Raw genomic sequence first — 19,919 nt, forward strand, 5'->3', positions numbered from 1 at the left:
AAAATAAAATAAAATTCGGGTGTACATGTGTACACCCATGTCCTTTACTGGGCCCGCCCCTGTCTTTCAGTTTCAGCTTAAACCTGCACTTTCAAGAACATAACTACATTATGACTTCATAGTATAAGTGATATTTTGCATACCAACAACATTCGCAATGTCATTTTTCTTTGTTTTTTTCTCGAAAAACGCAGAACTGCGTTTCAGATATATATTAATAAGAGAGAAACAAGTGTCTAAAAAGACCCAGAAACAACACACTCCTTAGTAACACCCATACATTTTGGGTCAATTTTTGTTGTTGTAGCTGACTCTTTTTTTATATGTAAATGCTAGTTGTTTCATATGTCAGACTGTAACCCGAAATTTGTTTTCTGTGGGGCTGTCAATTTATGTTCTAGCTGACTTTTTTTTTATTCTGTACTCACTGAATGGCTTTCTGATTACATTTCAGGTTCATATGGCCTGTGTAATGCAAGGGCGTAGGTAAATCTAGATGCATGCTTTAATTTCATTTTCCATCAGCTATCGTTCTTTTCACTATTTTTATAAGACATGTTTCTTTACTTAATGTACACCATCTCAGTTGAATGTTTTCTTGCTATTCTATTTTAATTTCGTTACAAGATCCTGCTTCATAGACTTCCTCAAGAACGTGAATACTAGACATCAATCTAAATAGTCCTGTGAATATTGTTAAACAAACACCATCATTTATATTGCACCACAATATTCAGTGCTAAAGTTTGTTTTGTGAATCGCTTAGTTAAATTATTGTTTTTTTTACTTATTGCGATTCAGAGTTGGAGTGGCATACTATGATTCAGATACACGCCAACTTTTTGTGTTAGAAATCTGGGAAGACAGCGTTGGGGAATTTCCTCTGATTGATCTTGGTATGTTCCTCACATAAACAGAAATCAGGTTTCCTTTCTATTTGTTTGGAATATAGACGGAGGGGTTGCTATGGTAAACAAGACACTTATGTATGTTTTCCAATATATTCAGAAAATGAACCTTTGGGATTCGTGGAAAATGAAACCATATAGCTGACACTTTGTGATCCTGGTTTTACATCAGTGAAATTTCAGTCAAAAGCGAGCACAATATACACAAGCACAAAAACAGAAGAAGCACTTTTGTCGGCTTTACAAAGGAATGGTATGGCCACAACCACTTCTTCAAACTGATATCGCTCTGTTTTGATGGTTTTGCATGAAATCATGCAGATGGTAACGGTGAGGCTCCTGTTGTGAAGCTCACGAAAAGCTCAACATTCAGCTATGAGCAAGCCTGGCACATGTTAGCTGCTTTATATACTGTTCACAAAACCTGGCACTTCTTAAATATAGTAAGAAGTGTTATTTCTGTAGCTTACAATATTCCTTACATCAGTATATAAGATCGTCAAATATTGTCTTGATCTGCATAGTGCAAAATTTACAAATACACTAAATTGTTCGACATGCTTTTGGATTGCTCTTGTATTCCTTCTTGAACATGTAGCGACCAAATCCGTTATGCTTTGGTGCAAAATTGCTTCACTTTAGTAGTATGTATACGATGATGAGGTTTTGACATTATTAATTTGCAACGGAATAAGCATAACAAGGTCACTAGAACAAAGTGGTGGAAGCTTAAAGGGGATGTGGCTCAAACTTTCAAGGAGAGAGATATCGAGGAGGGCCCTTGGGCAGAAGAGGGAGACACAAACATCATGTGGAGGAAGATGGCGACATGCATCCAAAAGATAGCTTCAGAAGAGTTTGGGTTGAGTCAAGGAAACAGAAGGAAAGTTAAAGACACTTGGTGGTGGAACGAAGATGTCCAAAAGGCTATCAAGGAGAAGATAGATTGCTACAAACGCTTACATCATGACAAGTGTGCAGACAAAATAGAGAAGTACAGGATAGCGAAGAAGTCTGCAAAGCGAGCGGTTAGTAGAGCTCGGGGTCAAGCCTATGACGACCTTTATCAACGGTTGAACACAAAGCAGGGAGAAAAGGATATCTATAGGATGGCCAAGATACGTGAAAGGAAGACAAGGGATGTCAACCAAGTCAAATGCATCAAGGATGAAGCAAACCAACTATTAGTGAAGAATGAGGAGATGAAGAACAGATGGAAGGAGTACTTCAACAAATTGTTCAATGGAGGGAATGAGAGTTCCACAATAGAATTGGACGAACCATTCGATGACAACAACAGGGGTTTTGTACGAAGGATACAAGAATATGAAGTTAAGGAGGCGCTAAAAAGGATGAAGGTAGGAAAGGCGATGGGCCCTGATGGTATCCCTATCGAGGTATGGAGATGCCTTGGAGACATAGCGATAGTATGGGTGACTAAGCTTTTCAACACCATCTTTCGGACAAACAGAATGCCCGACGAGTGGTGGTGGAGTACGTTAGTACCAATCTTCAAGAACAAAGGAGATGTTCAAAGTTGTACTAATTAATCTTATTAATTAGTGTAATGTGGTGGGCCTTGGAAAAACACAAAGCATCAACAAAGTACATTAATCTTATTAAAGATATGTACACTAATGTTGTGACAAGTGTCCGAACAAGTGATGGAGACACCGATGACTTTCCAATTAACATAGGACTACATCAAGGGTCGGCTTTGAGCCCTTATCTTTTCGCTTTGGTGATAGATGTGGTCACAAGGGACATACAAGGAGATATACCGTGGTGTATGCTTTTTGCCGATGATGTGGTACTTATTGAGGAGATTAGGAGTGGTGTTTCGCAAAAGTTGGAATTGTGGAGGCAGACGCTGGAAGCAAAAGGTTTTAGGCTTAGTAGGTCTAAAACAGAGTATATGAAGTGTGATTTTAGTGCCATGGGGTATGAGGATGGCGATGTTAGTCTTGATGGGCAAGTGGTACCCAAGAAAGACACTTTTCGTTACTTAGGATCAATGCTTCAGAAGGAGGGAGACATCGATGATGATGTCAGTCATAGAATTAAAGCTGGATGGTTGAAGAAGCGGGAAGCTGCATGTGTCTTATGTGACCCCCGGGTGCCACACAAACTAAAAGGCAAATTCTACAGGACAGCAATCCGGCCGGCTATGTTGTATGGAGCAGAATGTTGGCCCACTAAAAGACGACATGTCCAACAACTAAGTGTGGCAGAGATGCGTATGTTGCGCTGGATATGTGGCCACACAAGGAGAGATCGAGTCCGGAATGATGATATACGAGAGAGAGTAGGAGTGACGCCAATTGAGGAGAAGCTTATGCAACATCGTTTGAGATGGTTTGGATATATCCAACGAAGACCTGAAGAGGCACCAGTGCATATCGGAATAATTAGGCGTCCCGAGAATGTGAAGAGAGGTAGAGGTCGACCAACCTTGACGTGGACAGAGGCTGTGAAGAGGGACCTGAAGGAGTGGAATATTGATAAAGAGCTCGCCGTGGATAGGAAGGGGTGGAAGTGTGCAATTCACGTGCCAGAACCCTGATTTGTAGTTTCGCTTTTCCTCAATCGTTTGACCTTTTCTTGTGCCCCTTTAGATCTTGCTGGTTCTTGTGGGTTTTATCTCTTTTTATGTGTTTCCCCGTTTCGTCGTTTTTCGGTTCTCCTTTGCCTTTGTCTCCCTTTTCTTTTCTTTGGGGGTTGAGCTCTGAGGTTTTCATATGGGGTTTCATCTCTAGCCTACCCCAACGTGCTTGGGACAAAAAGGCTTTGTTGTTGTTGTAATCAGAATTCAGAACACTCCATTAGCTGAACATCTACAACCAAACATGCTTAGTCTGGCCCATTTGGAAAAAAGGGACAAGAAGCTATGTGATGACCTATGCTATGACTATCAATTTTCTCTTTGTGTATATCTCTATTCTGGGAACTTGTAAGTGAAGAAACAAAATAACAAGCACAATTTCTTGTAAAGTTCACCATAATTAGTAACGACCAAGCCTCATAGTATTTTTGCTATATCTCTCAATGACATATTTAAGCTGATAACTTGATGATGTAGTACTCTGTATGCATATCTAAACTGCAGATTGATCTACTTGAAAGTTGCAGCTATGGATGATGGACTAAGTGCAAAAGAAAGGATATGCTTTGTAAGTGATCTTGAATGAGAATATTGCCAAACTAATTGCTACCTACATGTTTCAATTCGTCTCCTGAGTTTTCTTCAGAAATATTAATTTTATTGGAAGTACCTGTTCATTGCATCTCTAAGATAAAAAACATATCGTTGAACCAATTTTTTTTCGAACGCGCAGGAGAACTGCGCCCCATTATATATTAAGCAGAAAAAAGGAAAAAAAAGGTCTACAGAAGACCCTCCTTACGGAGGCCAGAAACAGGCATACAAATATAGATCCAATAGGGGATAAAAAAACATACTACTCAATTCTTCCTAAGGCTCTGCCAAGGGTGCAACCAAATGAGCGAGGCCTTTTGCACCGGCTATTTCCCATCTTCTTTCCTCACCAGCAGCTCTGAGACTTAAAGATATACTTGGATTACAGCCATCAAAAATGCATTTATTCCGATGATTCCATAAAGTCCAAGCTCGCAAAATGATGAGAGAGTCAAGTCCTTTTTTTGTAAGACCATGTACTGCTCCCCCCGCCACTTCCCACCATCCCAGGAAGGAGTTTGCAGCCGGCTGTGGTGCAAGTGAATGAAGACCAAATTTCCTGAGTAAAAGGTACCAGAATTCTCTTGAGAAGGAACATTGCACAAGGAGGTGGTCCAAAGTTTCTTCCTCTTGATCACATAAAAGGCACTTCTCCGGTTGATTTAGGCCTCGCTTTGCCAACCTATCAGCTGTCCAACACCTCTTATGGGCAACCAACCATATGAAAAAAAACGACATTTTGGCAAGGCCCAAGACATCCAAGTTCTTTTATAGGGTTCGAATGTCACAGATCCCAGGAACAGACCTTCATATGCTGATTTGGCTGAGTAGACACTATTCGGGGCAATACTGAAGATATGCTTATCCTCAACCTTGGTCTGCTGCTCGATGCCAGAAATCAAATCCCAAAGCTGAAGGTAATCTGTCAAAACCCCCACTGACAAAACTCCTCTGATACCAGAAATCCATTTGGCGCTAACAATTGCTTCCTGAACTGTCCTACAATTGATTACCCGCTTCGGAATTGCGCTGTACAGCCTTGGGAATAGATCTGCAATTCTTTTTCCATTCAGCCATTTATCCTTCCAAAATTTGGTATTGGTTCCATCCCCTACTTCAGTGGTCACTACTTTAGAAAAGAAAGCTCTAGCCTTTTTAGGAACTTGTATTTGAAGACCAGACCAGGGGCGGGAGTGATCAGTCTTTTCTAGCCAAAGCCATCTAAGTCGAAGTGCCCAACATAATTCTGGAAACTAGAAATACCAAGCCCTCCAAGGTCTAGGGGGCGGCAGACTTTTCCCCAGGCAACAAGACAATGGCCACCTCTAGCTTCTTTGCGGCCTCTCCACAGAAAACCTCTTCTAATTTTATCAATAGCATCCAAACCCCACTATGGGATATCCACTGCCATCGCTAAATAAACAGTCATTCTTGTATTGTAAGAACATGTTGAACTTGCACTCTTCTTCCGGCCCTTGTCATTAGGTCAGCCTTCCAATTAGGGAGCTGATCATCTATCTTATCAACAAATGGTTGGAACTGTTGCCTAGTCAACTTGTGTAAGGATAAAGGGAGCCCCAAATAACGACAAGGAAAGGTTGAAATTCCACATGGCATCAAGGTTTGAACTTCGAGCACCTCATCAGAGCATCTGATAGGATACTGATATAGTTACCCTGGCTACGGAGGTTGTATGAGTGGCTAATGGTTGGAGGGTTGGAGGAAGAAGTGTGAGAGATTGCCGTGGTGACGCCTGACCTAGGGTTCAAGCGCAACAATGGAGTTGAGAACAGCAGGGAGGCAAGACTCAATCTCTTTCTTTGATTGGTCTTTCCTGATTACAGACTAAAGGCATAGAGGGCTTATATATTGCCCTGGCCTAACAAGACTTCCTCCTTTTAAGGGGATCTAAACAAACTACCTTTATTTAAGGAAAATCTAAACAACTCTAGCTATCTTATTTGAGTACTTATCTGCTCAATCTAGCTTATCTTCCCCTGGCTGCTTAGGCCGGCGCCAATATACTTTTCCAGTCATAACAGATACACATTTGACTTTTGCACATTATTATGTAGCCTAGAGGCATCTCCAAACAATTGAAGAATGTTAAGAGTAAGGTCTATATCTGCATGTGTTGGGCATAAGAAAAGGACCACATCATCAGCATACATGGAGACTCGATGGAGCTTTTTTCTACTAGAAAGTTGCTCAAGCAAACCATCATTTTCTGCCTTTGAAAACATGTAGACAAGAACATCCATAACTAAAATGAATAGCATGGGTGAGAGGGGGTCTCCCTGACGGAGTCCCCTTCAATGCTTAATATGGCAACATGGAAATCCATTCAATAGAATCTAAGTAGAGGAGGTAGCCAGTAGGCCACATATCAAATCCCTCCAAATCTGCCCAAAACCTAGCTTCTTTATAACCTCAATCAGAAAAGGCCAAGAAACAGAATCAAAAGCTTTTGTAATATCTAATTTCAGCAGCAAGCTGGCCTTGTTTTGTTGATGAAGCAGCCTGGAGGTTTGTTGGACCAGCATGAAATTGTCTTGAATGAATCTCCCTTTTATTAATGCACTCTGATTAGGTGACACCATCACATTGAGCTTGCTGGCCAATCTATTAGCAAGCATTCCGGTGACCAACTTGGCAAAACTATGCACCAAACTGACAGGCCTGAAATCTTTAATACTATCATCTCCATTTTTTTGGGGATCAAGGTGATATAGGCTGTATTAAGGAGCCCAAAATTGGCAAATTTCCTGCCCCAAACAGCAGAGATGGCAGCCATAATATCAGGCTTAATAATTGTCCAGCAAACCTTGTAGAACCTTCATGTGTTACCATCAGGGTGTTACCATCAGGGCCTGGAGCCTTATCTGAAGGAAGGCATTTGATGGCATCCCAGACTTCTTGTTTTGAAAAGGGGGCTTCCAGATCGGCTAGATCATAACTAGGCATTCCAAGAGCCTCCAACTCAATCGCCCGTTCCCTATCCATACTGTTCCCCAACAGATCGATGTAGAATTGGTCCACACAGGCAGCTTTCTCCTCATGACTGGTTAGGACTTGTTCCTCATCAACCAGCCTTGCCACATTTTTTTCTATTATGGTGACGGGCATGAAGGTGGAATAGCTTTGTATTAGCATCCCCATCTTTGAGCCATGAAATTCTTGCTCTCAGCCTTGCTATAGTTCGCTTGAAAGAGGATAATAATAATGCCTGTTTCTTGAGTCTGAATTTGAGCCAGAGTTCAGCAGGGCTGAGCACTCTACCATCCTGGGCTATTTCCAGCATATGTAAGATTTCTTTGGCAAGAGCAAGTTGGGATCTCACATGCCCAACCTGCTTTTCGCTCCAGGCCTGCAAACTTTTTGTTGTTCCTTGTAACTTCATTTCCAGGGTTTTAAAAGGACATGTAGCCGACTCAAAAGAATTCCATGCGGCAAGAACAATATCCTGGAACCCCTCGAGCTTGGTCCAGAAGGATTCAAAGTGGAAACGCCTTCTTCCAGAATTATTATCCCTAAGCCCCAGAATTAGAGGACAATGATCCGAATCCTGTGAGGCAGTACTCTGAAGAACATTGGGGAAGAGCAACTCCTAATCCACTGAGCAAAACACTCTATCTAGCTTGACCAGAACCGACACATTTTGTTGGTACTGTCTGCCATGCAAGGGAATTTCTTTCAGTGCCATATCCTCAATTAATCTTCGAAATCTACCCGTCATTGCTCTGTTGAAATTATTATTGTTCTTATCTGAGTCTTTATAAATGAGGTTGAAGTCGCCAGCCAACATCCACGGTCCAAGACATTCAACCCTAATATCCCTGATTTCTTGTAGGAACATAATCTTCTCATTGTCTCCTTGAGGACCATAAACACAGGTCAGCCACCATTCATTCCCCCTTTCATTACAGAACTGAACTGATATACTATGATTATCTAGTCTTTTTTGACCAGTGAAACCCAAATGCTGCCTCCAAGCCACTAGAATGCCCCCAGGTGCCCCAACAGAAGGAAGGTAAATGAAGTCACTAAAGTTCGTCCCAAGCATGGAAAGAATCAATCGACTTGAAATAACTTGCATTTTGGTTTCCTGCAAATAGACCACCTCTACCCTTGAGGAATCAACAAGTTCTCTCACGGAGTCTTGGCGCACATAATAATTTAGACCTCTAACATTCCATACAATTTTTTTTGAAGGATCCATTAAATACATTAAAAAAACAACAAGCCACCAAAATATCAGACCTTAACAGAACACCAGATCAGGTGGAGTGCTCCAGCCAAACAAGGCTGAAAGGGCTTCAATATGACATTGAGACAGAGGATGAGTGAAGAGTTTTTTATACCCTTCGATTGCTTCTTGGCTAATTCCTTTAGATTCTGTGATGATTTGTAAAGTCCTCATAGCTCTCTTTGTTGATCTGCCCCCCAGGTCCTGCATCTGAAATTCCACCCCAATACCAGCCACCCGACGACTTCTTCTCGGAGCAGAAACAAATGGGGAGGGAGGTGGCTGATGTCGTTGTGTGATGTTGTCTGGAACCGGCAAGATACCTAAAGGCCTTCTGCAAATGTTGTTGACAAAATCCTCCCTGCGTGATCTCCCTGCGAGCCCTTCATCTTCAACATTCTGAGCCAATCTAGAGGGCGCCAACAGAGCAGGTACCCCAGTTACATCACCGTCTTCCTCACAATTTTCTTCTTCAAAAAACTGATCTGCTTCCTGATCGTGCTGCTGTTGATGCTTCGAACTCTTCCTGAAGTAGACTTTCAAAGGAGCAGATACCTGAGCCATGATAGAAGACGGGGGGTGGGGGGCTCCTCGGAGCTGGGGGGAGAGAAGGAATTGCAGCCGACAGAACCATTGCACCAGGCAGGGGCGAGCCAGGTCCAGGCCTCTCCAGCAACCCATTAGGCATATCCTGTTGGGGTGAAGAAAGCCTACCCAGGCCCAACGTCCCATTCACCAAAACGTCGGTAGCCAGAAGAAACTTACGAGGCGAGCTCAAAACGGTTTCCTTCTGCAGCCCAGCCAAAGAGATTTGTTGGGGCAAAGGTGGCCTAATAGAGCCCAACGACTCGGCAAGAGGAAAATCCACGTCACTAGGGGCCTGGTGGGGCGAGCTAGATCCAAAGGTATTCAACGGCCCAGCAGACAAGCGATCCAGCCCCGCGGCCCACCAGGGCGAACATTGGAGGGACTCTTTAGCTTCTCCACCGACCTCTGGTCGACAACATCGGGAATAGGCATCTCTCGCCTGTCCGCCGCCATGCCTTCCTCGTTTCCCATCCAACGCAATGACTGCGTCTCGTGCCCCTCAGCTGTCTCCTCGTCTCCGTCTTTTCCTGAAACGCGAAGCGGTAGCGCCTCGTGCCCCTCAGCCGTCTTGTCATCTCTATCATCTCCCGAAACGCGAAGCGGCAGGGGGTCCTCCACCCTAGACACATGCACGTCGTGCGCACGGCCCAAGGGGAGCCGTGGGCCTAGGTGAAACTGGATAGGTCACCGCGAATCCCCAGCATCACCGTGACGACAAAGATGGGGATCCAGATCGTTGTGATCCTGATCATCATCCGATCCCCAGAAGGGCGCCGGAGGTGGAGGTGGAGGAGTAACAGAGGTCGCCGTATGGAGGTCGACCGGGCGACAGGAGATAGCAATCTTATATGTTAAGCATCTCTTCTCATGAATAGCATCCCTAGGCTCAATGATATGTAAATCCAATTTTCTGCACAACCTTTCAGGGTTTAAACACCATGCACGCACCCAAAAGGATGCAAAATCTCTCCCACACACTGTATTGTGATGTACTTCTGTTATCCAACATGAGTTTCTCAGAATATGCTCCGCCGTAGAACGAAACCATGCATGCTCTAGGATGCCTCTAATCTCAATATCCACTAATTTGGACAGAGAAGAGGCAGAAGCATGAGCAAATCTCGACCATTTCTTGAACAACAAAGTGAAACGAGGCCCCCGCAGTGCCTTTCCATCATTGAAAACCTTAGATGCAGCATCTTCATTAGGCAGTAACAAAAGGAAGTCTTCAGGCATTGTCTGATGAATCGTCATGTCCTTCACTGCATATCAAACTGGCGCGCAACTTCTTCCACAACTTCTGAGCCAAGGACCTCTGGCTGTGTTCCGGCCATAGAGACAAACAGAGCACGTCGGAGAGCAATTTCCTCCCTCGCCAGATCATCCGAGAAGTCCAAAACGCAGGAGGAGTTGAGTGCGAAGTCAATCTCCTTAGAATTGTTGACAAACAACAAGGATGGAGCCGGGACTACCGCTCCATCAACAGGAACCAGAGATATGTGCCGAGGGTGATCATCCGTCGTCATCTTTCCCCTTCCGCGCTTGGAACGGTTCCGCTTCCGCGTGGATCGTAAGCCTTCATGGCCTCCACCACTAGGACCTTCAGCAGGTGCAAATTCTGTCATCCTAGCCTCCTGCGGTGGGGAGATCCTTTTCCAGACCGACTTCCTCTGCCATGAGCCCGAACCATCGTTCCTTAAAGGAGCATCCCCCTCCATCCTTGTCAGACGCTGTCAGATAGGAATTCTGTCTACCTTCTTTTCGTGCTTCAGTCCGCCAAACCGCTTCATACGAGCCACATGTCTCGTAGGGCAAGAGCTCACCTGATGCCCGAACTCAAAGCATCGAAAGCATCGAGTAGGACGACGACACGCTGCAGCAAGGTGGGAGGAGGAGAAACAGTTGAAGCACCTGCCTCGGAGATCCACAAGGGACCCTCGACGAGGAAGGTGCACATTCTGGATCTTCTTCCTGCGCTCAACCACTTGCCAACCAAACTCGTCCCGATGCAGTGCCACAGGCTGACTCTGCACCACCGAGGACACACCGACCTTCTCCTTCTCCTTCACAGCCTCTGGAGCTCTTGAGCTTGTCGCGGTATGAGAAGGAGCCTGGATTGGGGTAAGGAGGCGCCTAGAGCCAGACACGAGGGCATCTTTAAAGGAGCAAGGCGCCCGGGAAGAACCACCAGACGAGGAGTCATGATCAGCGTCACTCCAACGTTGTGTCTTTGAACGCCCACCTTGTCGAGCTCGGTAGCTGAAAGGTCCTTCGCCTTGAGAGGTACGCAGGGAGGTTGTTGGGGGTGGTCGCCGAGTCCGGAGTGGAGGTCAGCAAGAAGCCTTGGCTACGGTTGAGAATTGGGAGGTGAGGGGTTGGAGATGGCCGGAAGTGGAACATGGTGGGGGGGAGGGGGGTGGAGAAACCATTTGGGCCACCAATCGTTCACTGCGATCTCAAGCCAAGCAACACCATCGTTGAACCAATAATATGTGAATATGTTATCAAGCACTGCAACAAGGATTGCTATTTCCCTAAAAAACAAACAAACAAGGACTGCTATCCTGCTGCTTTTCTCATTCCATTCTGAACTGATATTATCCTACCACTTTTCTCTTTCCATTCTAACTTCAGTCTCTGATAACCACTGATTGTTTATCATCTTTTTTATCATTCATTTTTATACGCCCAAATCTTGTTAGCCATTTCTTATGAGATGGGAATATCTTTTGGTTTACTTGCAGCTTAATTCCATGATGGATCTTGGAAGCGATGTTCAAGTTCGTGCTGCTGGAGGTCTCCTAGCAATATTAGACAATGAGAGACTTCTTGACACCATTGAGCAGATGGAAGGTGGAGCATCCATTGCGATCGATTCTGTGGTACAGATCTCATTTTATCCTCTGATGGAGATAAATTGAACACACTGATGTGTTGAGATTTAATTATATCTTCTGTCATGGGCTGGGCTTATGGCCCCAGATGGCAGTATGCCAGATCAGATCCGACCTTATATACTGCTGCTGCCCTGGCCGGCCGCCCGTACCCAACAGATTGCCCATGACAACTTTCAGTGGCAGTCTAGTTTGTAATCAACAAAATTATATACATAATTTATTTCCTACTTTCAAGGATATAGTTACTCTCACGTGTGTATCTCTAGATTTATGGTGTATATGGTCCGACGAAGTGTATATAGACGGAGTATATGATCATACTAGACCATCTATAGCAGTATGTATGTCAAATATGCAAGTATACATAGAGCATATGGCATGTTGGGATTAGGGTTACGGAGGTCATACGAGTGGTAGGTTTGGGGTCTAGGGCTAGGACCCCGACGCTTGGGCGCCGTCGGGCTATTGGCGGAGAAGCCGCGGTATTGTCTACGCGTGAACAGTAACGCCGATGAATAGTAGATGAGTTGGGGGGGGGAGCATGGGCAAGATACTTGCCTGTTTGCTTCTTTCTTTAACCAAAGGGGTATAATATATAGGCTGTGATAGCAGCCCCTAACAAACTAACTAACTCTATCTAGGAGTTCCAAACTATTTTTTTTCTCGAACGCGCAGGAGAACAACGCATCATTATATTGAGAGAGAGAAAGGTCCGAAGTGGACCACAGTACAATGCCAGAACAAGGTACAAAAAACACAGGAAAACAAACAGAAAAAAATTCTATCCTTCTAGTTTTGATTAGCAACCACTCTTCCCTCTTCCTCTAGTTTTGAAATGAAATTTCTTTTCTTCCTAAATCGAGCCTGCATATGGAAGAATTTAGTATTTGCATCACCCTCTTTTAGATACTTGATTCTGGACCTCAAACGTGTAATTGTTCTTTCTATAGAAGCATAAACAAAACATTGTTGCTTCAGCTTTCTTAGCAGCCAAAGTTCATCTTCTGATAAAACTCTGTTGTCCTGCGCTGTTTCCAGCCTATGCATCACCTCCCGAGCAAGGTCCAACTGGTTTCTCACATTACCCACCTCTTTATGCCCCCACGACTGCAAATGTTTAGCGAGCCTTTTAAGCTTTTGGGACAGCCTCACCAAAGGGGGCAGGATGCCAGAATTGGCTGATTCCAGGAATCAGCCACCACCTCCATAAATCCAGGAAGTTTGGGCCAGAAACCTTCAAAGTGAAATCTGCGCTTCCCCCTACAATCCTCTCTGAATTTGAGGGTTAAAGGGCAATGATCAGAGCATTCAGTGGCGTTGCTATACAACAAACAATCAGGAAAAAATTCCTCCCAACTAGCAGTGCAGAAAACATGATCAACCTTCACTAGGGTGGGTTCCTATCTCTGATTCGACCAAGTAAATTTCCTACCAGTCAAAGGAATTTCCTTCAGCTCCATGGAGTTAATTAGGCTCCTGAAATTACCCATCAAAGTCCTATTGATATTGGTATTATCCTTATCCTTTGGCTTAAAGATCAGATTAAAATCACCACACAATAACCATGGCCCAACACAAACATCCCTGATCTCCCGTAATTCCTGTAGGAAGGATAACTTGAGACTGTCCTGATGAGGCCCATACACACCTGTGAACCACCAAGAAGCACCAGACTCATCCTGAAATTGCATTGAAATTGAATAATTTTTTTATAACAGACGCAACTGAAGAAAAGGAACCATCACGCCAAGCAATCAACAACCCCCCTGGATCCCTGAGCTGGTTTGGAGACAAAGTTACTGAAACCAGACCCAGGGATGGAGAGAATATCAAAATCTGATATGGCACTTAATTTGGTTTCCTGTAAACAAATAATGGAAGGCCTAAGGTCAACCAACACTGATTTAATAGAATCTCTTTTAGCCCGGTCATTAAGGCCTCTCACATTCCAAATCAAAAAGCAGCGATCCAACTCCAAACATCAAAAAGGCCTAGCATTGCCCAACTAGAGGCACTTCCCAGCCAAAAAGCGTTGCCACAACAACAATATGGTTACTTGAGAGCCCATTCTCGAAGAGCTTTGCATAACCACTGGCATCTTTGAGAGAGATTCTCATTTTCATCACAGAAACCCAGATGTCTGCAGACCTGGGTAGCAGAACTAGAACCCAACTCTGAAGGAAACTTAGCCACTCTCCTGCTGTGCCTGGGTATGAAGTTACTTGGCATGGTCCTCTTCCTCCTACTGGTGATCCGAGGGGGGGGCAGCAATCCATTAATCGGTTTAGTGACAACACTCTTGAACTCTTGCAACGGCGATGAAAGCTCACCCGCATCATCCTGAACCGGCTTCAAACTAATTTTCTTTCTCCTGGTATAAACCTTGAGGCAGGGAGGATTATCCTTCCAAGCACGTTCCAACTGGTTGAATAAAACCGAAGACAATCTGCTCAGAGATTCTTCTGTCCAAACATTGCACTATACAGAAACCCCAACCTGAGTAAAAACATTCACACTGACAGGATGAGCCCCAACCTCATGATTCCCAGGAACAAGCAGTGCAACTGAAGAATCAGCAATAGGATTCAGATTATTCCTCAGGGGAGAAGAAGGCGCCAAATAAACAGTCGATCCCTCACGTGACCCATTTAAAACACCAGAACCTAGCTGATCAATAGGCACCAACACATCATCCGAAGCGGCCAAAGGAATAGGAACATTGGAAACTGGAGACCCAGGAGCCTCCACCTCTGCAACCGAGACCAACGGGAGAGTATGGGCATCAACTGGATCCCGAACCACGTCCGGATCAATGGAGACAGGAGATCCAGGAGCCTCCATCTCTTCAACCGATGTCATCGGGAGAGAATGGACATCAACTGGGTCCAAATCCAGGCCAGGAACAGATACCACCGAGGTAGAGGGCACTCCCAGCAGGGGGGCACATGTGCCACCCTCTCCACCGAGGTCGTCAGAGGGGAAATGGCATCGACTGGTCCGCCACCCGCCTTCGCCGAAGTAATGCGCGGACCTAGCCGAGAGAGCGCAGAGACCCTAGCAGATGAAGTTGGGGGATCTTGCAGGTGTGGCCTCCGCCTACGGCGATCACGATCATCTTCACCAAAATCAGGTAGAAAGGGGGGTGACTGGTCTTCACCCGAAACGCCCCCAGAACTAAGAATCTTCACTGCAACCTTGAACACCATTGAACGTGGAAACCAAGACCCATCTTCAACACTGACCCTTGGTTCAACGGCATGGAGATACAAAACATCAGGCAGTGATTCCGACGAGAAGCACCAAACCCTCAATCTGAAAGCAAACATATCTGTGTTATCTGAAGAACCCAAGAGCAATCCCTGAACCAAGCAGTGAGCACTAAGCAAAGCTTCTGCAGTCTCCAACTCCCAGAGAGCAGGAATCCCCTGGAGTTCGATGTCGACAAGCACGGGCAAGGCACCTCCACCAGAAGCAAACGCATGATGCGACCATCTTCTAACATGTAAACGGAAAGGGGGCACGAGAATCGACTATCCATTTTCAACAACTCGCTCCGCCAATTCCACCGAAGGGAAGAAGATGAGGAAGGAGTTTGGCGCAGCACGACAGAGATGGAGCGTATCTGCCTGAAGATCAAATTTCAAGGCCAGCGCATCCATAATCTCCATGGCGCAACCATGGCCCTCCTCCCCAACAACCGTGACGATCAGCGCACGACGAAGCTCTTCCTCCACGCGATCAATCCTTCCCGAACGTCAGATGATACATACGTTATGAGTGGACTGTAACCGCACCCTATAGGGTTTGTGCCCGTGGGCACGCGAGTAATCTGTGTCCATTGCCATCCCTAGCTGCCGGGGTGAAGGTAGCAGCCGCTGGCCCAGCCGACGGTGCCCGCGTAGGGGATGGCGTAGCCAGTTGTCGGGTACCATAATTAGGGGTACCCAGATCACAATCCTAAAGTGCCTAGACGCTTGAGTAAGAAGGGGTCATAAGCAAACACGCTCCCAACCTTACAAAGGTCCGAGGGACCTAAGTCGCAACTCGCGCGAGGCCAACCCTGGGCGAGTGCCGCAGTCACGCCTCGCCCGAGGCCAACCTTGGGCGGGAGACATTCACGGCTCGCCCGAGGCCAACCCTAGGCGGAAGCTGCAGTCACGACTCTCCCGAGGCCAACCCCGGGCGGGAGACACAGTCACGACTCACCTGAGGCCAACCTTGGGCGGGAGACACAGTCATGGCTCACCCAAGGCCAACCTTGGGCGGGAGATGCAGTCACGGCTCGCCCGAGGCCAACCCCAGATGAGCAGTGCATTTTTGACTCGCGCGAGGGCGTCTCGTGCGACGCTCAGGGAGCTACCTGCCTCGGCCAACCACTTCGATCCCAGAACGTGCGTCTGTACGTTCACCTGCCCCGCCGAGGGTACCAAAGTCAACAAAGGATGACACGACTACGGTCTAATCTACCTTTACCGCCCACGACGATGGTTAGGGCGCAAATACGGGGCACTATTCCCCCACATCGACCAATGTTTCAACCACCCTGACTACATGTAACATCTAATCCCGACATCGGTCTTAGGAGAAATCTCCAGCTCGCTCGAGCCCAGCCTCAGCCAATTGCCCCAGCAGGGGAGCACGTGCATTGAATGCCACCTACTCTCCCGCGAACCTCGTAGAAGACCATGCCAAGCACTGTTTCAACCACTCAGACTCGACACACTTGGGAAAACGTCTCATCCGAACCCTGTACAGGCTAGGGCTTGGACGCATGCCCATGCTCTCGAACCCATCCTCGGTTCTCTACCGAGTCAAAGGGACATGCTATAGGGATCGGGTGTCCTTCTTCTGACCAAAAGACGACACAAGGACGAGGGCCATCTCGCTACAGGGATCTGACACAAGGACAGGAGCCATCCCGCCGGCCATGCCGCTACAGGGCTTGGACACATCTCCTCTGACCACAACAACATCATGATCACCACTGTACTCCTGGGCCTCCTTGCGACTGTAAAAGGAGGAGCCCGAGGCCTTATATGGTAGGACTTCACGGCACACGACTCACCTCACTCCTGATATTGGCACTCGCCTCAATCATACTTAGAGACTTGGGACTCACTCCTCTCGACTTGCTTGTATCCCCTACTACGGGCACTTAGGTGCAAGATAATACAAGTCTCCCTCCCCCGTTGGATGTAGGGCCTTCTCTTGCCCGAACCAGAATAAACCTTGCGTGTCTTCTTGCATTAACCATCCGGGACAAGAGCACACAACACAAATGTACTAGTTGGTTAGGACCCTCGGGTCAAAACACCGACACCGGTAGACGCGTAGATGAGTTGGCCAGTTGGGGGCAAGCATGGGCAAGATACTTGCTTGCTTATTTCTTTAACCAAAGGGGTACAATATATAGATTGTGATAACAGCCCCTAACAAACTAACCAACTCTATCTAGGCCTTCTAAACTAAGGCTTATCCATTTAAACAAACTAATTGATACTTATCCATCTAAACAAACTAACTGATGCTTATCCATCTAAACAAACTAGCTGATTTTATTAGGGCTGTTGGGCTGCCGGTCATAACATGGCACTACTTATTTTATATATTACTGTAACAATGTTATGATAACATATTAAAAATATGGACTCTTGCGCAAAAAAATCACACGGTAGAATTTAAAGTATCTTAAAATAAATATATGGACATACTCAAAATGATAAATAATTATGGATATATATATATTATAATATTATGGAAATATGCATTGAACACATTTTTAACAGGTTGACTTTCTCCTACCTATTTTTAGCTAGCATTGAATGCCTTGACTTATACTCACAGAGACAAGTTCCTTAAACTTGATGCAACTGCTCATGAAGCACTACATATTTTTCAAGTAGATAAACACCCTAGTTACATGGGAATTGGAAGGGCTAAAGAAGGGTAAGAATTTTTCATGGATTCAAGTTTTTTTGTGCTAGCTTTTGGCTGGCATCCAATTTTTAATAATATTGACGCACCACAGGTTCTCAGTTTTTGGCATGCTCAACAAGGTAAAATCTCTTTCATGTTTGTTTGGAAGTAAATTATTTTCATAGTTTCTAGGCAATACCATGGCTAAAGGAATGCTGTAGTATTTTATACTATGAGGTGTTTGGTTGCGTTTTTCAAAACCATGATACCATGGTAATTTTGGAGTATTGGAAGCTACACTCTAACCCAAAGTTTTCATAATATGGCTAGCTTTTGTCTAAATACCATAATTTACAATGTTGTATCCAAACAATAGGGGAGCTAGCCAAGACTATGGTATTGTCATAACAATTGCAAAGTATAGTATTATAAAACCATGGTTTTGAGAAACATTATTACCAAACAAGCCCTTCTTTGTTTACTTCTTTTCTGAAAAGCACTGACTGTATTTTGAATTTAGTGTGTCACGCCAATGGGAAGACGCCTCTTGAGGTATCTCTTACCTCTGATAATAATGATTGCAATAATGGTAAATCAAGTTTGTATAACTATTCCATTTTTGGTGTCAGGGCATGGTTCCTACGTCCTATAATTGATATTGATGCCATAAATAATCGCCTCAACACAGTATCCTTATTCACTTTCTCAATTCTTGATGCCCAATTGCCCACTAGGCACCATTAGTTTTCTGTACTGTTTTCCTAGAAATGGCAGATAACATTCTTTCTTTGCTGTGAAGAAGTAATGTCTGCATTGCGTGAGACTTTAAAGTCTGTCAGAGATGTTCCCCGCATGCTTCAGGTTGTAAGCTGGCAACACATACAAATTTTAATGTGGTGTTATTTGTACCTTCTTTGGTTGTGAACTTATAATACAATCATAACCCTTTTAGGCCTTTACTATGTCAATATGTCATAGAAAGACCCTTTTCAAAGATAAACTGAATATTGATCTTATAGCTTTAATTATGCTCTCTTTATGAAAAATTGGCCTCAAATTCTGCTTCTGAGTTTTTTTGGGTCTTGTGGTAGTTTCACCCTACACTTGCTTCCAAATTTTTCCGTGGTCTGATTTTCTTTGCCCACCCTTTTCTTGCTATAATATTGTGAATTTAGCATAAATAGTACACATTTTGTTTCTCATAATGAATAGTGAATGAAGACATTGTTTTGGTTTATAGATTGTAAAATTAAAACCTGATATTGTGCTTATTCTTATGAGTGTCTCCAAGCATGTTGATTCAGGTTTAGAGCTCTTAATACTCATGCCTGATATTTGTTTTTTCTGTATAAGTTCAACTCTCCAAATTCCTTCTGTACAAGCAGTGATTGGAACACATTTCTTAAGGTACCCCAAAAATCTTGATTCGAAATGCCTACATTTTAACCTGAAAGATAGAAGACAGATGTCTTCTAGTTCAATAGTACTTTTATGCCTTGCATGCTTGTGCAGTGCTTGTACCATGTTTGTTATAGAAATTTACCCAATCAGTTTAATCCATAGCTTTGTGATGTTGGTGATGAAGATCTTAGCAAATAGGTTGGCTCCTCATTTGGACACATTGGTGGCAGCCAACCAGAATGCATCTATAAAGGGGTGCTGCATTCATGACAATCATCTCATGGTCCGACAAACCATCAAACACCTTCATAATAAAAAGGCTCCTAGTATTTTAAAACTGGACATCTCCACAACTTTTGACTCGGTCTTTGGCAATTCTTGCTAGAAGATTTAAGACATCTAGGATTTTTTCCCATTTGGTGCAACATGGTCTCTAATTTGCTTGGCACTGCCTGAGCTCGCATCCTTCTTTGTCAAGGACCCCCTTCGCCAATGATGTTTGTTATGGTCATGGATGTCCTTAATAGCCTCTTCCTTAAAGCGGGAGACTTATACCATGGTTCTCCTTCCTAGCAAGTTTACTTTTTTGAATAAACTATGACTGAAGTGTTGTATATTCAGTATGCACATTTGTGTCATCGTAAAAAAAAAATCTGCCTTTTCCCCATTTACTTATTGTTGTATATATCATGGTTATTAAAACGTCGTTTAAACGACGATTAAGCGTCGTTTAAACGCTAAAACGCGATTAGTAGATAAAACGTCCA

General features: G+C 44.5%; 1 protein-coding gene across 12 annotated transcripts in view; it reads left to right on the top strand.

The window, feature by feature from the left end:
• The first annotated feature begins 415 nt into the window (after nt 1-415).
• LOC103635819 (DNA mismatch repair protein MSH5) overlaps nt 416-19,919 on the top strand; it is a 63,567-nt gene continuing 44,063 nt past the window's right edge. For 7 of the 12 annotated variants that reach the window (XM_035961760.1, XM_035961758.1, XM_035961765.1 and 4 more), the window contains exons 1-9: nt 1,603-3,858; nt 4,015-4,078; nt 11,683-11,820; nt 17,648-17,781; nt 17,864-17,891; nt 18,272-18,303; nt 18,381-18,438; nt 18,526-18,612; nt 19,102-19,158. In XM_035961760.1, the coding sequence (XP_035817653.1) occupies nt 3,755-3,858; nt 4,015-4,078; nt 11,683-11,820; nt 17,648-17,781; nt 17,864-17,891; nt 18,272-18,303; nt 18,381-18,438; nt 18,526-18,612; nt 19,102-19,158 (702 nt within the window). In that variant the 5' untranslated portion in view covers nt 1,603-3,754. Of the gene's footprint in view, nt 487-801; nt 897-1,008; nt 1,162-1,229; nt 4,079-8,551; nt 8,782-11,682; nt 11,835-17,647; nt 17,782-17,863; nt 17,892-18,271; nt 18,304-18,380; nt 18,439-18,525; nt 18,613-19,101; nt 19,159-19,919 lie in introns of those variants that run through there. The other 5 variants (XM_035961763.1, XM_035961761.1, XM_035961759.1 and 2 more) reach the window with 5 other exon arrangements.

This window comes from Zea mays, chromosome 8 (assembly GCF_902167145.1).
Source record: "Zea mays cultivar B73 chromosome 8, Zm-B73-REFERENCE-NAM-5.0, whole genome shotgun sequence".
NCBI lineage: Eukaryota > Viridiplantae > Streptophyta > Magnoliopsida > Poales > Poaceae > Zea > Zea mays.